Here is a 19,525-nt window from a genome sequence, read left to right as displayed (position 1 = left end):
ATAGCCATTAGCCAGCAGCGACTGCTTGCTCACATATTGCACAGCCACAGGAGCGCTGCCATTCCGCAAGCTGGCTCACCCCTCCGCCCCCTCCCACCGTCTGCCTCATTGTGATAGCGGTTCAGCCCGGGGGAAATAAAGACGGCAGCAGCTAAATCAAATCCACAGCGCAGTGAGGTGGATGCTAGCAAAGATACCTTTTTAGGCCTGATTTGATATTTTCATTCTGTTGGCAAGTCTCACATAACAACCATCACCATGCTCTAACTGTGATATTTTAACGGAGTAGAGATACGTGGCATCAATTTATGTCCTTCACAGTTCAATTAACATTACATGTATCCATGTGCTACTCATCGGACCCGAGGGTAACAGTTTATGCTGCTTTTATTAGGTGCGGATATGCTCCGAAGCTACAAAAACAATTGACCAACTCAAATTGCTTGTATCTCAAGGCATCTTTCCCCATCAAAATTAATTTGAACTGCCATTAATCCGTTCCAGCCAACCTAAAAAAAATTGCAATGATTTTTTTCCCAGTGAGAAAAATAGCACTCGTTAAATATTGTTCTTTATAAAAATATAAAGTAATAACATAATTAAATATAGTTACTAAGAATTTAACAATTTATGTCACAGTTTGCAACAATTGAAAAGCCATTTTGCTGCCACCATCATGGCAAACTAGGGGCAATGTAAGACAGACCGACTGTACACTGTACATTGATTGATTGTTATTATTTCTAACATAACAACAAACAAATAAAAATAAAAATAAAATAATAATCAAATTATATATGCTATATATATATATATATATATATGATGAAATCATAGCTGATACTTTGCTCGAAATGGTGTAGGAGGAACTACAATACTACTACTACTACTAATAATAATAATCATAATAATAATAATAATACATTCAATTTATAACTAAATATGAACGTCTGCTCAGTATAGGCGTCTCACCTCAGCTCAGCTCCTCACAGATAACAAAGAATATATGACAGTGAGTACTATTATATTGAATGTTTAAATGTGTTGCTGCAGTTTTTCAATTGCTGAAAGGGCTATATACATATATACATGGATTTCTATTGTTGCCATGGGGAAAATGGACTCTAAAATTGAACATGTTTGAAATTAGAGGTCCCACTGTCATTCCCTAGAGACAAGCCATTAAACCACTTTGTACATTTTGTGGCATCTAGTCTAGCAAGCAAAAGGCAGTCTTGTCTGTTTGTCTGCTAATTGGCACAGCGATCCTGAAAAGAGTTGCGGCAGCCTAATTAAACATTTACTCTAATGCTAATTACAACAACTGTCATTTTGAGTTGATTATGCAGAGTTGCTGGATATATTGATCTTTTATTTATTTCTTTTTTTTAAACAGAACGGCTATTTTGTATGTATTGGTATTGTGCATCATCTGTGCTCCTCATGACTTCAAATACACTAAAAGTAACTCGATACATAACAAACCCCATTCCTGGCAATTACACACGTATCTGGCCTGTGTGCGAAGGCAGCACTAGCAATTGAGAAGACCTAGTGTGTGGGAGGATTTAGCAGTGGATTGTGCTCAATGACCTTTGTAGACAAGACTGGTGCATCGGATAAGAAATGGACCCTGATGCCCACACAAAAAGGTTTGTAATTGCTTATAAATGACATAGGATGGTGGCTTTTTATATCAGCCAAGACTATAATATTATATTAGACATGGCTTTGGCCCGAACACGTAAACAGCAAATAAGTAAGTTCTTCAGCAAATAACGGAAAGTAGATTTCCCCCCAAAATATGCAAATAAGCGGATTGGCAAATTCCAAACTGCAGCTATGCAGGGGTTCACTATAGCTTGAGTTAAAAATCAATTCATTATCATTATTATTTTAAAGGGTAATATTGTAATATGACTTTGATATTGGTATTTTCCCAGTTTAAACTATTATTGTTTTTTTGGTAGGGGGCAAGCACCTTTTTTCATTTTTATTATTATTTATTTTTATTACTCGCAGTAGATCTTCATCCATATCATCTGTAAATAGAAGGCATTTGCTGTCTCGGTGTTTGCACAAAAGACATCAGAATGCGAGGGAGCGATATCATTTTTAATGTGCCTTCCCACCTGCGGCCGCGCTTGTTAACATTGTTGTACTCCGATTTGTGATGAAAAGTCATCAGTGTTGCGTTGTTCATCATCAGCTGTTCGCCCTCTTCTGCTGTCAGCCGCGCGGCAGCTTGCTAATGGTGCCAGCTGATTTCAATTAGCTCTCTGCCAAGCTCCGTCGCTCCGTCCTCTCGGCTGAAGAACAGCCTTAAATAGTCTGAAAGGGCTCTAAGAGGGAATCGTTGATAAGAGACTATGGGGAATAGGGGACACTGCCATAAAACGGCATGTTTTAGTGCTTGTTTTCCACTTGTTCCACAGTGACAAACATAATGTCCTATAAAATGTGAAGAGGGGGCTTTTAATAACCAGAGAGCTTTGCGCTCTAAAAGGAGGGCCAAAAGGCAAAAAGACTTATTCATCAATTAGGTGATTCAGAGAAGATAACAAATGAGCTCCCTCCCACTACATGGTGAAATAAAACCCAAGAAGAGAGTTGGATGGGGTACATGCATAGTGACAAATGGCAATGCGTTCATCCACAATTTATGTCCATAGTGTGTCGCTGGGGCAAAGAAATAATGTCTTAAAACAGGAGGAAAATCCCAACGTAAAAGCAGAAGAAGTGAAAAGATAAGACAAAACAAACAAAAAAAAACAGTAAATACCTTACCGGATTATCAGTTTAAAATAAAAGAATAAATGCCAGATATTACTTTTGGTTCATGACTCAGCAGCGGTGGCCCATAAAGTTTTAACGCTAGATTTAAGTGGATCGACAGAACGGATCACAGGTGTTCAGAAAGTTTGTTCTACACTTTGGTTCTGGTTCTGGAAGCACTCAATGATCCTTTACTCGACAAACGGATTCATTCAAATTCAGAGCTTTGTTATCCAAAAGCGAAGATTCTAAAATCTCTTCATTGACTCAAATTTTGGGCCAAATTTGAGCATTTTCTTACAATCAAAGTCAGCAAATGTCAGACTAGCGTATGTCTCTAAAAAATGATGCTGAGCGATTATCCTGTGATGATTTTTGAGTGATTGTTTTTTTCCTGATCTGCTCAGTAAACAGCCAGGACCAAAAATCGAAAATGCTAAACCTGTTCAATATTTCCATTTGCGAATGCTTGTGTGTGCCTAGCATATTTGCTCTAGTTAGCGAGCAAATTTTGTCCGACCTTCATAGATCACAGAGAGTTTATTGACAGAGGGCATTACCACAATCCCAATAACAGAGGGTTCCGTTTTCCATTGGCCACGGCCGACGCTTGCAGCTTCAGGGTCCTAAAAGGAGACGTATTTAGTCCGGCCTGACATGGAGCATGGAGGCTCCCATGCCACAGTGAGACTTCCATGTGGTGAGTCTTTCGTTTCGTTTCAAATTAGAGACGCCTACAGACGGGTACTATTTTTTTCTCCCCCCGGAAAAAAGACGGATGACGGCAGGGTGCCCACGCTGCTGACAATGACGGACGCTCAATTTGTAGTAAAATGCCCAGCTCTGTTAAAACTTAAATATTTGCGATGGCAAATACTTACTGCATGTGTTTTTAATTGACATAAAGTCTGGTCGAGCCACCTAATTGGTGATTGTGGCTTGAAGCTGAAACAAAAAGCCTATTGGGGAGTGACCTCAAGCTCAAATCGAGGGGCAACTGGTTGTGTTGAGTGTTTGTCCTACAAGTCATCCCCCACAATAAAAATGAATGAGATAACTTTGCAACCTCAATATAATCACTAGATAAGCTCTCAATTAGCCTAGCTTCTTGTATTTTTTCCCTCTACTAATACTTTTACGTCTTCTTTGTGTACTTTGACAGTCTGAATGCCCCGTGTCACTGTGCTGCCTCTCACTGGTCTGTCTTAGTGTCATTTTTTTCCCTCGTTGTGTGTGAGCTCTCACATTTTAAAAGCAGCTTGTGTGTACACCGCTTTAGGCTGTGTTCATGCTTAACTCATGAGAGGTTTGGTTGAGTTATAATGAAGTCTAGCGGGATTGCTCTGATAGTGTGGTTGGTTTGGTCACGTGTGAATGTCATTTTTTTTTTTGCCTTTCTTGGAAAAAAATAAAATAAAATTACAAAAGTGATCGGGCCTTTTGTCTTCTGGGATACTAACTGCTGTCCGTTGATTAGTTGACAAAGAATCATCTCCTCTGTGTGGTAGTGGAAATGGAATGGGAATGTCCTCTTGTAATACATGCCAACGAGAAGGAACGATTTGGAATTCGATCACTTGTTGACTGTGAGCAGTTCCCCTTCTCTGCTGAGTTAATTCAGTGATTGTTTTTTTTACAGTCGTGATGTCATGTCTGTGATGCAGCCGTTCCGCCTACATTGCTCAGGGAAGCCAAAATGATCGTTGTCGTCACTTCTGCCCTCGTTTCTGGTGTTGATGGTAATCATTTACGTAATTTGGAACAAATGAGTCATCATAAGCTTATTCTGGTGCGAACAACGTGTACATGGAGTCTGATTACGTATGATTGAATACACAAGCAGTGCTTATGTGATTGGTATTCTGTTGTACATTTCTCAGGGTCAGAACAAACTATCAGCATGTTGACAGAATTGTTTTGGGTAAGTCAAGAGATTTTGAAAGTATGCTGTTGTGGTGGTGACCGCGCTTGCAGTGATGGATTGTGGCTGTCTTCATCACTTGCAGTTCATACGTGTAAATAGTGGCATTGAATCATGCCTTGAGGTTAATAAACGATGAAAATGGGGGATCCAAATGAAATATGGGATGGATAGAAAAACGGTTGGGTTTTTTTCCGATACTGAACCCATATTTTACCCATAAAAAGACCCTGTAACTCTGGATTTTTTTTTTTTTTACATAGAACCGACATTTACTGTCTATGGAACTACTATGCAGGTCAGTCCTGTAGATGGTGATTTCACTCTGTAAAGAAACACAAAGTGCCTGAATATCAACTTTTAGGCCTCCTGTATTTCATCTAATAGTGGCCCGCCCCTCAAATATGTTGGAACCTGGCTCATCTATTTATGACAAATAAACGCTTCCTACAAATAGACTTGACTTTACACAGATCTGATTGGCTGGATTGGATAAGCACATACTTTACATTTTATGCAAAGTCTGTGATTGGTTGTAATCAATGATGTCATTGATCGCATCCGTAAAATAAGACGTTAAAGCAACCACGATCTTGTTCACTCCAGGGAAGTGAAGAAAAGTTCAGTGCTGCCAATAATCCAAGGTTTCTAGGCGTATACAGTCAGATTTTATTCTATATTTTTGACTTTTTGAGGACGGGGGGGGTCGTTGTCCACACACATTTTGCGTATGTTGAATGTATATCTTTTTTTTTTTTTTTTTCCCCAACACATTTCAATGGCCGTCAATTATACCTGTATTTTGGCGATTCGTGGGCCGGTCCTGTCCCAATCCTGTACAGTAAATTAACTGAGATAGAATAGATTTGTCCCGATCTGTGATTAGATTTCTTTTTGTCATTCGCTGAAAGGTGATCGGCTACAAAATCCTGATCATGCAAAGCCTAAAATAGACCTCTCATTTACCCAACAGAAAAAAAGGAACTTTTGATTCAGAACCTGTGCCCCTTTCTACTTTGTTTCTAACTTCATTGTTAACCAAAAAAGCAGCACCCACAGAGGCACAAAAACAATCCCTCAAATGGTTTAAATTGTGGAGTCCGTGTTACTTGCATGTGAAGACAGCATCCTCTGAGGCGATTAGCATTTTAGTAGACATTGAAGCAAGATGGCTCCACGAGATTGCGTACGTCAATTCAGCCTTGATTCTTTCCTGCAGCTGTTGTTGCCATTTGTTTGTAACTCCACTTTCACTCGACACAAATTGAAATAGACCTGATCTATTGTTCAATATGATCAAAAACAAGAAATCTTTGGAATAATTATATCCTCCTCGCATGTTGAGCATGTGCGATGACGCTGGCAAGCTGAGACCTCCCCACCAGTGATTCATTGCTTTAATCTCTCCGGCTCTCCGGCCTCTCAGCAGCCATGCCAGGCTTTGACGCATCAATGCCTTCTCATAGGACTCACCCCATTTGTCCTATTTAGGACGTTCTAACACTCCTACGCTGTTGAATGTTACTAGCCGTAGAGGCTTTTTGTAGAGATGGACCCGAGTACTCTCAGCACGGGCGCTGATTGATGCCTGGTTATCTCACCACAACATGAATGCTGTTATTAATATTATCAGCATGTGGTAATGTTTATAGACTTTCCACTATAACATGTGGTTTGCGTATTTCTTCAGGGTTTCACCTCCACTCTAATGGATGCTGTACATTGATCAGTTATTTCAGCATTTCAGAAACAGCAATTGGTGACGCTAGTTGGATATACGATAATTGTCTTTACTCTGATGGCTGATACTACCAAAACTCTAAAACTGCATTTGGATGGCCCAATAATGTTGTTAATGACATAGAGGGTGTCCCAAAAGTCATCATACACTTCCTTTTTTCAATGTCGCTTCACGTATTATTCAGACAGATGTTGAGGCCATACAGTTTATACTGCTCAAGGAGAATTTCTCGAAACGGGATTTGTCCTTGACAAACCACGCAGCAGAAAGCTTGCTATACCAATGATGAAAACATGAAACTCTTAGAGCAGACGTTAGCGCAAATCCAGGGAAGTCTCTCCAGAGTGCTGCAAAAAAGCTCAACAAATGCTCGATTCAGCGGATGCTTCGGTGAGTGATAAAACTTTACCCACACCAGCTTCAGATGGAGGGGGGTTTAATATAGGCAAAAGCATTGGGATATATCAATATCAATCAGTTAAATTAATAATCAATTTGGTTGGTTGGGAGCCTTAAAGGGGAAGGCAACCCAAACATGTTTTTTTCAAGACTACGTTCTATGAAAGCCCACTAGTTGAAACAAGGCATTCTGATAAATCTTGCGCTTGTGGAATAAGAGTTAATCCACACGTTTTTAGCCATCTCTGGGGGCGGCCATTTTGTCCCTTCTGTCGTGAAATGAAATCACAACTGCTCAGGGCTCAGGTAACGACCAATCACGGCTGACCTGTTTTCTGAAGCTGAGCCATGATTGGTCGTTACCTGAGCCCTGAGCAGTTGTGATGTCATTTTCAGTCGACAGAAGTGACAAAATGGCCGCCCCCTGAGATGGCTAAAAAGGGGCGGATTTTACTGCTAACTCATATTCCACAAACGTAATATTAATCAGTATGTCGTGTTTCAACTAGTGGGCCTGCTGGGAGCTTATTCTTGAAAAAAATATATTTGGATTGATTTGAAGTCATGGCATTTTGCACATTGTATGCCCTAATCTTTTTTTTTCTAAACTCTTTGGCAAAAACCCTTTTCTGTTCTCAGCGGACAAGACAAGATCCATGAAGGTGTGCTCACAGGAGTGTGGTGTGGAATAACCTCATCAAACACCTAGAGCAGTGATTGTGAGCAATGAGGCCCTCTTGACGTCAGTGGCTTTCTTGAATTCAGTCCCAGTTGCCCTCCCCCACTGCGTTTCACACTAAGTGGTGAAAATATTATATCCACAGTGCAGCAGCAATCTTTACAAACTGTTATTGATTTTTCCTCGTTTTTATTACAACACAAGGTAGAAAGTAGATGGAATCAGTCACTCTTGTTTTTCTTTCCATTTGCCACCCGCACCAGCTGATGACAACGTTTCATCAAATTTCTCGCTGAGAACCAATTTGGTGAAATCTTTGCTGCGCATACTGCAGTTTTTCCACTCGGTGAATACATGAGGACACGGTTGGATGGCAAGTAGGGATGGAGGCTTGTTGGCTGTAAAAGGGATCCAGAGGGATACAACTTGTGCTAAGATAAGAAACTTGTCTAAAGTCGTCCCTAATGGAGCGACTCAATTCTTTGTACGTCCTCGTTGTTTCGAGTTTCACCACTGTCCTTCCCTGCTGTTTAGTTCCTCAACAAAAGACGAAGCGGTAAGATGTGATGGCGGCGCGTAGCGACTTCATATGAGATGTTTCCTCCACTCTCCCCCTAGAGGAAGTTGGCGCAGCAGCAAGTAGGGCATTCCGTGCAGGAGAGGAGTTTCGGAGTTGTGGAATGTGAGTGTTTTACTCCCAAAGTGAGAGGGAGGGATGAGGATCCGCTCGTTGAAAACAAAAGTCAAGGGAACGCAACAAAGAAGCTTGAATGGAAATGAAGTTTCTAGTGTTTCCTTCATGGCACTACAAAGTGAAATTTACAATTTAAATCTTTCAGAGAGTGACAATGGCAGCGGAAGTTTCTGGCAAAAAGTTACTCACTGCACACTTCATTAGGTACACAGGCACAATGTATCCTGAACGTGGGGCATTCATGTTTCATGTTTAAAGGAGGCATATTGTGCATTTTTCTCTCTTTAAAACAGTTCCCAGGTGTCTTAATAAACATATAAGAGTCTGTGACATGCTTTTGTCAAAATACCGCTTAGATCAAGGGGCTGGAGCGACAGGATTAAACTGATGAGTAGACATCTTTGTGACGATTAGACTGGTCACCAAAGTTTTATTAAATTTGTAAATCAGAGAAGCAAGTAAACTTTGCTCGAGGAATTTATTGCACTGATTCCAAACCTGCCCTCGTTTTTTTTCTCTAGCACATCAGGTGTATAATATCCATCCATATTTACTAATGAATAGGTGGATTTTTTTCTGACACTTACAACTGAAAAATACAATCCATGGTGAAATCCGTATTGCGCAAGCTTTTATTGGTCCAATTTAAGAACAAATAATGAAAATAGCTGAAAAACCTGATGTCCTGGAAAATAAATTAAAGGCATTTTTCCAATCGGTGTCAAAAATACATTTAGGGACAGATAAAGCTGATTGAAACTTAACCCTTTCATGCACAGCGGTCACTACAGTGGACAGCTATTTAAAAGTTGCTTTCGCCTATATTAATTAATCTAAATTTTAAAAAATATTTTAACCCTTTCATGCATTAATTATGATTTGATGTAATTATGTAAAATATAAATGTATTTTTTTGATTGATTAATATAGGCGAAAGCAACCTTTAAATAGCTGTCCACTGTAATGACCACTGTGCATGAAAGGGTTAAAAAAAAAAAATAGCCCCTAGCACTGTGTCAACAACTTCCCCAAGCGATCAAGTGTCACTAATCAGGAGCTAATGCTCCACAAAATATAGAGCAATACTACAGGAAGTGCAAATAATATTCAAAGCAACAACAACAAAATATTGCCCAGAAATATTAGAAAATTATTCATTGAAAAGGAAGAGGGCTACAATTTAATATGCATCTCTGACACTAATGTAATGGCCCGTGATCCGTTTGTTACAGTGGTGCGGGTAAATCATCATTCGATTGAAATGAATGTAAACGCCATTCACCTGCATTTTTCCTGTTGAATTCAACCAGCAGTAGACATTATTACATGTTTTGGGGCCGGTCCTGGAATGACAGACCTTACTTCCAACTAAGATTTGTCTGCAGATCATTTCAGTTCAAAGTCTTTTGGCTGTTAAATTGAGTTTTGGAGCATAGCAAAGAGAGCGACATAAAAAGACAACCTCTCTCTTTGTCTGCTTTGGCAGCGATTGTGTGAAATAGTCACAGTGCAGAGATGAGCTCTTTGCAGCCCGTGGGCAGACACATTGGGGAGCTTGTCACCTCCGTGTGTTCCACGCCCGTGTCACACAACGGGACGGTGGCTCTGTCAGTCACGGTGTCACTTCCACAAGCCTGCGTACTCCCTGCGGCACCCCCTCTCCTTCCCCCAAAACCTCTTTTGGCATCCCTTCGTGTTCTCAACGCTCACAGGACTTCTGCTATAGCTGCGAGGGCTTCTGGTCTGTCAAAACAATCTGCTTGACAAAAAGTTCCACACACCAGCGCGCAAGACAAGTGAGCATGTGTGTTCATATTGCTCCTGTTTTCAGGAGATACACACCTCTACATGGGATTGCATCCACCATGTTGTCACTTAAAAGTACTGTAAGTCTATGATAACCTTATGTTGACTTTCTTTCTCCCCTAAAATATAATACTTCAATGTTTAAACCACAAATTTTCATAATTATTATTATTCAGTTGTTGTTCTTTTTAAAAAAAAAAAAAATTCATTGCAACAAACAATTATAGATTTTAAATGCTAATTATTTTATCAATCATTATAAAATCAGTAGTCGCGGCACGGTGGTCGACTGGTTAGCACGTCCGCCTCACAGTTCAGAGGTCGTGGGTTCGATTCCGGCTCCGGCCTCCCTGTGTGGAGTTTGCATGTTCTCCCCGTGCCTGCGTGGGTTTCCTCCGGGTACTCCGGTTTCCTCCCACATTCCAAAAACATGCATGGTAAGTTGATTGGACACTCTAAATTGCCCCTAGGTGTGATTGTGAGCGCGGATGTTTGTTTGTCTCTGTGTGCCCTGCGATTGGCTGGCAACCAATTCAGGGTGTCCCCCGCCTACTGCCCAAAGACAGCTGGGATAGGCTCCAGCACGCCCCGCGACCCTTGTGAGGATAAGCGGTATGGATAATGATGAATGAATGATATAAAATTAATTAAATGTTTATTTTATTTCTCAGATTTATGTTATCTATTACAGATAACTCATTTTAAAAAGCATTCCTTTCAATCGCTGTATTTGATTTGTTTAGCAGTGCTGCATAAAAAACCATGTACTGTAGCCCAAAATTTTGTGATCTTTTCCTCTTTTAATGTTTGTTGTTTTTCAGAGTAATGAGCATTATTTTTGCAAAAGCAAAGTTTTGTTACAATTTTGACATGAGATTTTACTCATTTTATTGTGTTCAAGTACATTAACTATTAATACATTTCAACATAATGAAATATCACATAGTCCAAAGGGAAACAAGGCGCTAATGGAGTGTAAATCATAAAATCTGCGTGGCTAGATTTCCACATTAACATCATTGAGCCATCAAAACAATTTTATCAAGACTAAAGTCCATGTTTATTTTATAAGGTGATTATCTTTGCTGTGGTAAGTCAAATCGGCACAGAGCAAATACGGAGCTCTCAATCCCAACTGTGCACCAACCCACTACTTACCTGCATGTGCACGGGCGCGCGCGCGCGCGTGTATGTGTGCGCATGTATGCGTGCGTGCACGTGCATGGACGAGAAAGTGTTTCAAACCACAGGAGAATGGAGTCAACGGTGAATGTAATGAAAATGCAAATTGTCCTTCTGCTTTTGACCTGCGCTGTCAATCAGCGTCGCAATCATTCGATGCAGCCCAACTCTGTACAAACAGGCCTGCTATCATCCCGGAATGTGACTGAGACGCAACTTCCCGCCAAGCCATTTCCTCCGTTCATTATGGAAGAATCTGTCTCTCTCATTGCAATGTTTTCTCCTGTCATTCCTCCACTTCACAATCTAAACATATTTTTTCTGATGCTGCTACTGACTGGGGACCAGTCCTGAGGGTACCCCGAAGTCAGCTGGGATAGGTGCTCATGCCAGACATGACCCTACTTAAGACAGGTGTTGAAAATGGATGAATGGATGTTTTTTTCTTATGGTTGGCCCTCTTTTCAGGTACATTCAAAGAGCGTTTTTAACTTGATGAAAAATTACTATTGCGTGTTGCGATACGATTGACTGGACGAGTTTTTGGAGATACCAGCCGCCATCATTCAGATGACTATTTTTTTTTTTTGGCCTTGAAATGCGAGCGCAAACTTGACTCCCATTTGATGTTTATTCTCATAGTAAACATAAAACCAAGGGAATCATCTTGTGTATCGAAAACAAGCACATGGCTTAGCCTTTAGTCCACTATCTTAGTGCTAATGCTAGCACATAACAGAAAAGGCATATCAAGGGGCAAAATGCAAATCCTCCTAGCTGACAGAAGTAGGTCCAGAGAGTGCTTAAGGGGCTTAAAACCCCAGTTTTTATTGTTTATTCGAAAGGGATAATGCACATTAATGAACACTGGCACAATACCTGCGTAAATGTGTCAAAGTTAGCAAACAGCTAATTTACATTCGCAGTCCCTTGGCAGATAGCAGACACTGGACACTCAACATAGGCACCATTGACCACCACACACTGTTTTCGGTTAATGAGATATGATTTCATCCAGTTTAAAGCCTGTTCTGGAAAACTGAATTTGATTAATTTTGCTAAAAGGATTTTATGGTCCACAGTGTCAAATGCTTTTTTCAGGTCCCCCAATGAACAGCTTCAACACACACACACTCTAGTCTAAAAAGCTTTTCTTTTTTCTAGCAGCACACCGATAACGTCCTTGGTTAAATAACGGGAGCAAAAGCCAAATTGCATGGGATTTAGAGTAGTTTGAGACTTTTTTAGATGTTCGATTAATAGTTTGAACACAATGGTGCAGAAACACATTTACACACTCAATATAGTCCAGTGCTGTCATATATTCTTTATCCCCTGAGAGGAGCTGAAACATCTATACTGTACAGTCATCCATGTACAGTGCACATGTCTGTCTTATACTGCCCCCAGGTAGCTAGGCGGTCACCAACACAATGGCCATTTAATTGATGTATGCAAATGTAAATACTGTACAGATAATTTGTTCCAGGGTGTTCCAACTGTCGCAAAAATCAAATCAACTAAAAATATGTTTTTGTTGTGTTTTTTTTTGTAACTGTTAAGTTACTACCATGGATAATAAGACAAAAAAAAAGAATAAAACACTTATATTTAATGAAAAAGATCTGATGTGAATGTTGAGAATAAAGAATTCAGACTGTGGCAGCTACAGTCATGGCTCAATGCCAATTGGCTGACAGTTTATGTCAGACTGTTGTGTAACAAAAATATTATTCTCGTTTACTTCTCTCAGTCTCTACTCTCTCTCTCTCTCGCTCTCTCGCGCTCTCGCTCTCTCGCTCTCGCTCTCTCGCTCTCGGTCTCGCTCTCTCTTTCTCTCTCTCTCGCTCTCTCGCTCTCTCTCTCTCTCTCTCTCTCTCTTTCTCTCTCTCTCTCTCTCTCTCTCTCTCTCTCTCTCTCTCTCAAAAAATCGTTTTTTTTATTTTTTATTTCAAAGATGCGAGAGCATCGAATCAAACTGAATCGAATCATTCCACTTAAAAACTGTAAATCTGAGAAGGAAATGTGACAAGTTCAAAAATGCATGTAAAATGACAACAAAAAAAGTCTCATCATTGCATCATATCCTGCAATTTGTGGGAAAACCTTAAGTACATGTGGCCCGTGATGAAAATGATTTTCACACCCCTTTTTCAGGTCAACCCTGGACTCCTTTATCAATATCATCTGGACTCCTTTACCAATATCACTGACCAGACGTGTGCGTGATCTGCAACAAGCATCCAGTAAACACGTGTAAAAATCAGATGTTTACCCATTGGATTTACGCTGATGGAGCAGAACTCTTTCAGCTACCCAGACAGCTCGTGTGGGTGGTTCACTGTCAGTCAAAGCGTCACAGGGCAAGTGATGCATAAGAAGAAAAATGTCACTCTCATTTGCATTCTGTCACCCTGCGGTTTTGTATGTCTGCATTTCCACCATTTTCACACAACTACTGCTTCCTTTTCTTGTGTGTTATGATTTGCATTTGCAATTCAATAACACTGAAATTCCTTTCCAGGAACTGCTGCATGTATTCCTCCCGAGGCGTCTAATGACCTCTAGGTGCCGCTGTTGTGTCCTGGCTGCGTCGCTCTCCATGGTTCTAAAATCATTCCTCTCAAAAGAAAAGGTGTAGAACACTCGCCTTTTGCCCATTGTTTATAGTGCAATTTAGACCATTTAGCCAGACCACAGACATATGTGAGATACATATATATAATTAGTGTTGGCGTAGGGTGACAGCAAGGCACAATGTTCATTGTCAGTGATAAACACAATGGTGTTTTCTGGACCAACCTCCGTCTATTGTTATATATATACGTGACAAACATAATATTAGACGAGCTGTGTTTCAGAGTGGTTCAGTTCCAATTAGCCATTAAAGTGAACAGGATACCGTGTTTATATGTTTGGTACTATTTTTTGTTGTTAGTAGTTTGTTTGCCTGACTTGCGTGGTCTTTAGTTCTCATTTAATATCAGTCTGACTGTGAGTGTGGATCGTTTTCTGTTTTAATGTGACCTGTGACTGGCGAATATTTCAGGGTGGGTGTAGTCTGAATACTGAATAGGATATAAACGGGGAAGAAAATTCATTTACAATGTAAATTAATTTACAATATTCGTTTACTTTAAATTTTACAGTATAGTTGTAACATTAATATTATTTTGTCTGAGTTGCTTTTTCAACTATATACAGTACATCTAAACGATAACGATTGAACACTATGATGATTATTATTATTGTGATGATGATAATTTATTACTTTTTACTAGTGTTAGTGGTGAAGGTACTAGTTGTACTCTAGGTTCGTTTGTTGGTTGGATACGGAGGTTTAATGCTGTCTTGAGCAAATGGAGCAGCCGGCGGAGCTGTCCATCACACGTGTCAACGATGTTGAAGTTTACCGGAAGTAGAGTGCAAACCGTGTGGAAAAACATCTTAGTCCCAAAACAAGATTTTATAAATATTGATGGATTATTTGTTATGGCGTTGTACGCGTTATATGGCGGTATTAATGTTTTAAACTAAACTTGTATAATCATTCCTGTAGTTTACACCGTGCTCCTTTGCGTGATTTGGTGTGACGTATGAAGAGGTACTTTATTGTGAAATAATCACCGGATGATTTGCTCATCCTTAGCCTAGCTTGACACATGAAGCGAACATATTGCCGGGAGCCACTCAGATTCGGCACATTCGGGTGTGCTTCTGTGAGAAGTTCGACCAGTCTTGTCGAAGCGCTACGTGGACTCGTTCACGGCTTCCGGCGCGCCGAAGCAGACGCTCGCCAACTCAACCCACGTTCTACGGCGCCGTTATCCTGAAGTCGTTAAAAGACGGAAAAACAACGTGCGGCGACATCACCTCGGAGTCGCCGGACACCGCTGGGATAAAAAGGAGACTCTGTAAAAAACTTTTCACTTTTCCACCAGGGAAATTCCGTTTTTCTCAATTCGCCGGTTGGAACGCTGACAACATGTTTGCGCAGCAGCTGCTACAAGCCGGGAGCTTCGATTCCATCTCTGGGGTCGCTCGTTTTGGGAAATGACGACTGTCAGCAACGACGGCAAAATTATGGTCAGAAGATGGCTCGTGACGTTCAAGCCGTTCAGGTAAGGAGCTGCCTACTTCAAATCCCGTTTTCTCCCGACCTCGACTTTCTTATCTGGAAACATGCTTATCATATTGGGGCGTTGGGTTGAGTTCTCAAGCTGGCAACCCAAGAATTAGACGGATCCTTTCAGAACTGTTTATGTGTAACAGATACTTGCAGTTATTAGGTGGTATTAGCTCAGCTGAGTCCAATTAGTCGTCAGTGTGTTATGATTGTTATGATGCCGGCTCGCAATCAGTTGTACACTTGTCAGCTATATTTTATGTCATTGCAGTTGGTGCTCAAACTTTTTTACACCAAATAGCCTACCACTCAGGCCCAACATAAATTCAAATATGTTAAGGTATGTGCTCTCAAATAGTGTGTTGCTACTGTATTGCATTTTGTGTTTGTTACATACATAGCAATGTTAATTTGATTCTTTTTTTGTTTACAGACAGACTGTGTGTAGTTATTCCTCTGTCAATATAGTAATATATTCTCAATTGTTGATCCTGGAAATAGTTGGATGCGATACTACTGCGTAGTACCATTCCAAAAAATTCAGTTGCATAGTAGACTAAAATGATTATCCAAAATCAATTAAAAGTAGTTTTTTTAATCCATTGTAACAGTTTGAACCTTAACACAGCCCTTCGTAATGGAAAATAAAATTAAACTTTGACACACATTTAAATAAGTGTTTGAAAAAAAATCTATACTAAAAGACTACATGTACTATTGAACTATATTTAACAAATATACTTACTTACTGTAGTGGATTAAAAAAAAGTTTAAGTCAGTTTGAACATTTAATTCAGTGATTATGTCGCGTACCACTATAACGAAGCCACGTACCACAGGTGGCACTCGTACCGCACTTTGGGAGCCACTGGGTGTGTTCTCGTTAAGTTCTCATAGGGCAATTCGAGGATCAGGTGCTTAGGGGAGCTCCCGGCCAGCCAAGATAAATTTCACAGTTTTGTTCATTTTAACACAATTTCAGTCCCGCGTTTATGAACGTGTAACACAACACTTTTTGGGAACGTATGTGACTAAACCATCAAATCTGATAATGATTATGGAAATGTTGATTTGTAACCTATTTTTTGTGGGGTGAAGACAGCTCATTTTGATACAGCAGCACCTCTGCGTGCAACATTAACAGTATGCATTTTTTTCTGGAGTGAACTATCCCATTATAGGGAGTACTAAAAATGTTTTAAACATACAAAACAGAAATTGACTGTATACAAAATATAAAATCTTGTATTTGCTTCTTCCTCTTTTGGTGTAAAAGCTGATGTCAACCCAAACATTTTTTTCAATAATATATTTTCTATGCAGGCCCACTAGTTGAAACAAGGCATTCGGATTAATATTACATTTGTGGAATCTGAGTTAGGCAGCAAAATCCACCTGTTTTTTAGCCATCTCAGGCAGCAAACATTTTGTCACTTCTGTCGACTGAAAATGACATCACAGTTGTTTGGGGCTCAGATAACGACCAATCATGACTGGGCTTCAGAAAACAGGTGAGCTGTGATTGGTCGTTACCTGAGCCCTGCGCAACTGTGATGTTATCTTCAGTGGACAGCAAGCGACAAAATAGCTGCCACCTGCGATGGCTAAAAAAGGTGGATTTTGCTGCTTAACTCATATTTCACAAACGCAATATTAAGCCGAATGCTATGTTTAAACTAGTGATGGTGTGTAGAACATATTATTCCAAACAGTGTTGTTTTCGTCAATGATGACGATGGTGGAAATGTGTCGTTAACGCCCCTTTTTTTTATTTTATTCATGGCGATAATGACACGTTGACGAGCTAAACATGGCTCTTTGATGACTAAAATATGACGGAACTTATGACGTTTTCGTTGACGAAACGAGACTGGACGAAATTGTTCGCGTGTGGTCTGTCAGACGTTCAGAACGCATGACCGGAATCATTCAGATTTTACAACGCCGGTTTTGATTCCTCGTTAGCCGTGCGGAAGAAGCACAAATAAAAAAAATGTGGCCAATAAATGCTGCCCAAACTGCTTTGCAAGTGCAGGGCGGCTTCAATCCAGAGGACTGTGCTCTAGAAAAAATGTCAGCTAAACCCTACGTAACTATATATATGTATGTATATATTTTTTTAAAAGCTATGATCAAATGCAGCAAAACTGAAGAATAGTAATAAGTGTGTTAGTATTGACTGGTCGAAGTTAAGAGACGTTATCTTCACATATCCACACAATAACCAAAGACTTGCCAGAAGGCCGATTACTGGAGCCAGTAAAACTTTGTCGGAGAACGCCAACAACTCCCCCATAGCTGGCATAACTCTTCCACTTTTCAAATCATCTGCAGAGAGGCCAAATCAGATAGGTGTATATGTTTGAGGGAGCCAATTAGCCGATAGCTCATCTCCTCTCCTGATCCAATTAAAGGGAGCGGAGCATTTACTTTTAAGCCTGTTAATTAAAGGCTTGTCAGTGCAGAAGGGGCAAGGTCTAATCCTCCCGCGTCACCCACCTAACAAGCCTTTGCAAAACAGCTGAATAATAATCAGAGGGGATGACGATCGCCCTAGGACGGCTTCGGAGCAGCCCCTCTACCCTCGCGCCGGCTAAATAGATTTTATGCCTCTTTACACTTCATATCGACCTCGGTGTTGCACTTCCCAACATACAAATGCACAGCATTCGAGATACTCATGTCAACGAATGAAATAACTTTTAGATATTGCTCTAGTCTGCCTTGAACTGTAATTGGCGATCACTTAAAACAGCAGCCTGCGGAAAATTAGCACGTTTGGTGTCATGGATTTTGATTAAGTACTCTGTTTTCCGGTGTACTGTATAACAATAAATGCACAATCCCTAAAGATGTGCGTAAGATATCGCCGGAGCTCATCTAAACAGACATCCAATAGATTTATGCGACGATAGCTCAGTGTGGATCTACAGCATTGGTTCTCAACCGTTGTCACCCTGCGACCCGTATTTCAATTTTTTTTGGTCTGCAAGTTGCGCAGACGTTAGGAACAATAGAAAACAAGCACTGTTAAACTGTACCCTTTCAAAACATGATTATCATATTTTTAAACATCTTCTTTTAAATGCCTTTCAAGTGCACATTATTTAGAAATTGAGGATGAACATATATATCGTTGACCCTGATATCTTATTTTTAGGAAAGAGCTAAATCAATATAATATATATATATATATATTCTTCTCAACTTTAGACATCCTACTGTAATGCTGCAATTATAATTGAATAATTTAGCAGCAAAATCATGACCGGGGTACACCCTAGACTGATTGCCGGCCAATCACAGGGCACATATAGACAAGCAACCTTTCACACACACATCCGCACCTATGGACAATTAAATTTTCAATCAATCCAACATGCATGTTTTGGAATGCCAGAGGTACCCTGGGAGAACAAGCAAACTCCACAGGTAATGAATCAAACCCTGAACCTCAGACGGACCCGTGAGGCAGACGTGCTAACCGCTCGCCCGCACTTCTCCACCCAACAAAGAAATTAAAATGGCACTTCCTTTGATTTTCAGCTAAAATGAACACTTGCTGTAAGGATTTTCACGACCTGGCCCGTCTTGGGTTACTAGGCTCGTAAACTCAAGAGTCTTATACCTCACGCAGCATTCGGCATATTCTTCATCCCTTTGGGTGAGCCGGATCAGTAAGTTTTGTGACTTCCTCGCTGTCATTGGGAGTGCCTTCCTAACAAGCCACATTTAATATTCACTTGTTGCATTCAGAACGACTGACGCTACTTCGACACTAGGCCGGGCATTTACTCAACACCTCTCGTCTGTGCGCTTGTGAATAATCATTCATTCTTATGTTGTGTCCATTCATTTATCCAATACATAGGTCGACTACCTCTGAATTTGGAGTGACACTTATTCTGAACTGCTGCTAAAATTTGTTCCGGAGTGAAATAATAAATTGCCTTACATCTGTCAGCACATTTTTAAACCGTGGCTTGCCTCGTAGGTCATGAAAGCCGATTGCTGTTTTGTTAACTGGATGAAAATCAGACATTTTCCCCCTCCCCGGTCCCCCAAAGACTTTTTGGCATGCTAAGATAACCCTTTGATCGTTATCCTTTTGACAACAGTAGCTAAACTGGGTCAGGATTTACCCAGACACAAAACACCTGCCTTTACTCACTTTGAAGTCAAACGTGAATCTCTTTGGGCTG

At 40.4% G+C, this 19,525-nt stretch overlaps 1 protein-coding gene across 1 annotated transcript in view; it reads left to right on the top strand.

The window, feature by feature from the left end:
• Positions 1 to 14,755: 14,755 nt before the first annotated feature.
• The window catches only part of LOC147146250 (alpha-1,6-mannosylglycoprotein 6-beta-N-acetylglucosaminyltransferase B-like), a 91,705-nt gene continuing 86,935 nt past the window's right edge, over positions 14,756 to 19,525 (top strand). The window contains exon 1 of the mRNA XM_086034021.1: positions 14,756 to 15,318. Within this exon, the coding sequence (XP_085890147.1) occupies positions 15,251 to 15,318 (68 nt within the window). The 5' untranslated portion in view covers positions 14,756 to 15,250. The remainder of the gene's footprint in view (positions 15,319 to 19,525) is intronic.

This window comes from Filicampus tigris, chromosome 6, assembly GCF_054856515.1.
Source record: "Filicampus tigris isolate MCC_2025a chromosome 6, RoL_Ftig_1.0, whole genome shotgun sequence".
Taxonomy (NCBI): Eukaryota; Metazoa; Chordata; class Actinopteri; order Syngnathiformes; family Syngnathidae; genus Filicampus; species Filicampus tigris.
Note: the sequence above shows the minus strand (reverse complement) of the source record. Positions and strands in the feature narration are given on the sequence as shown.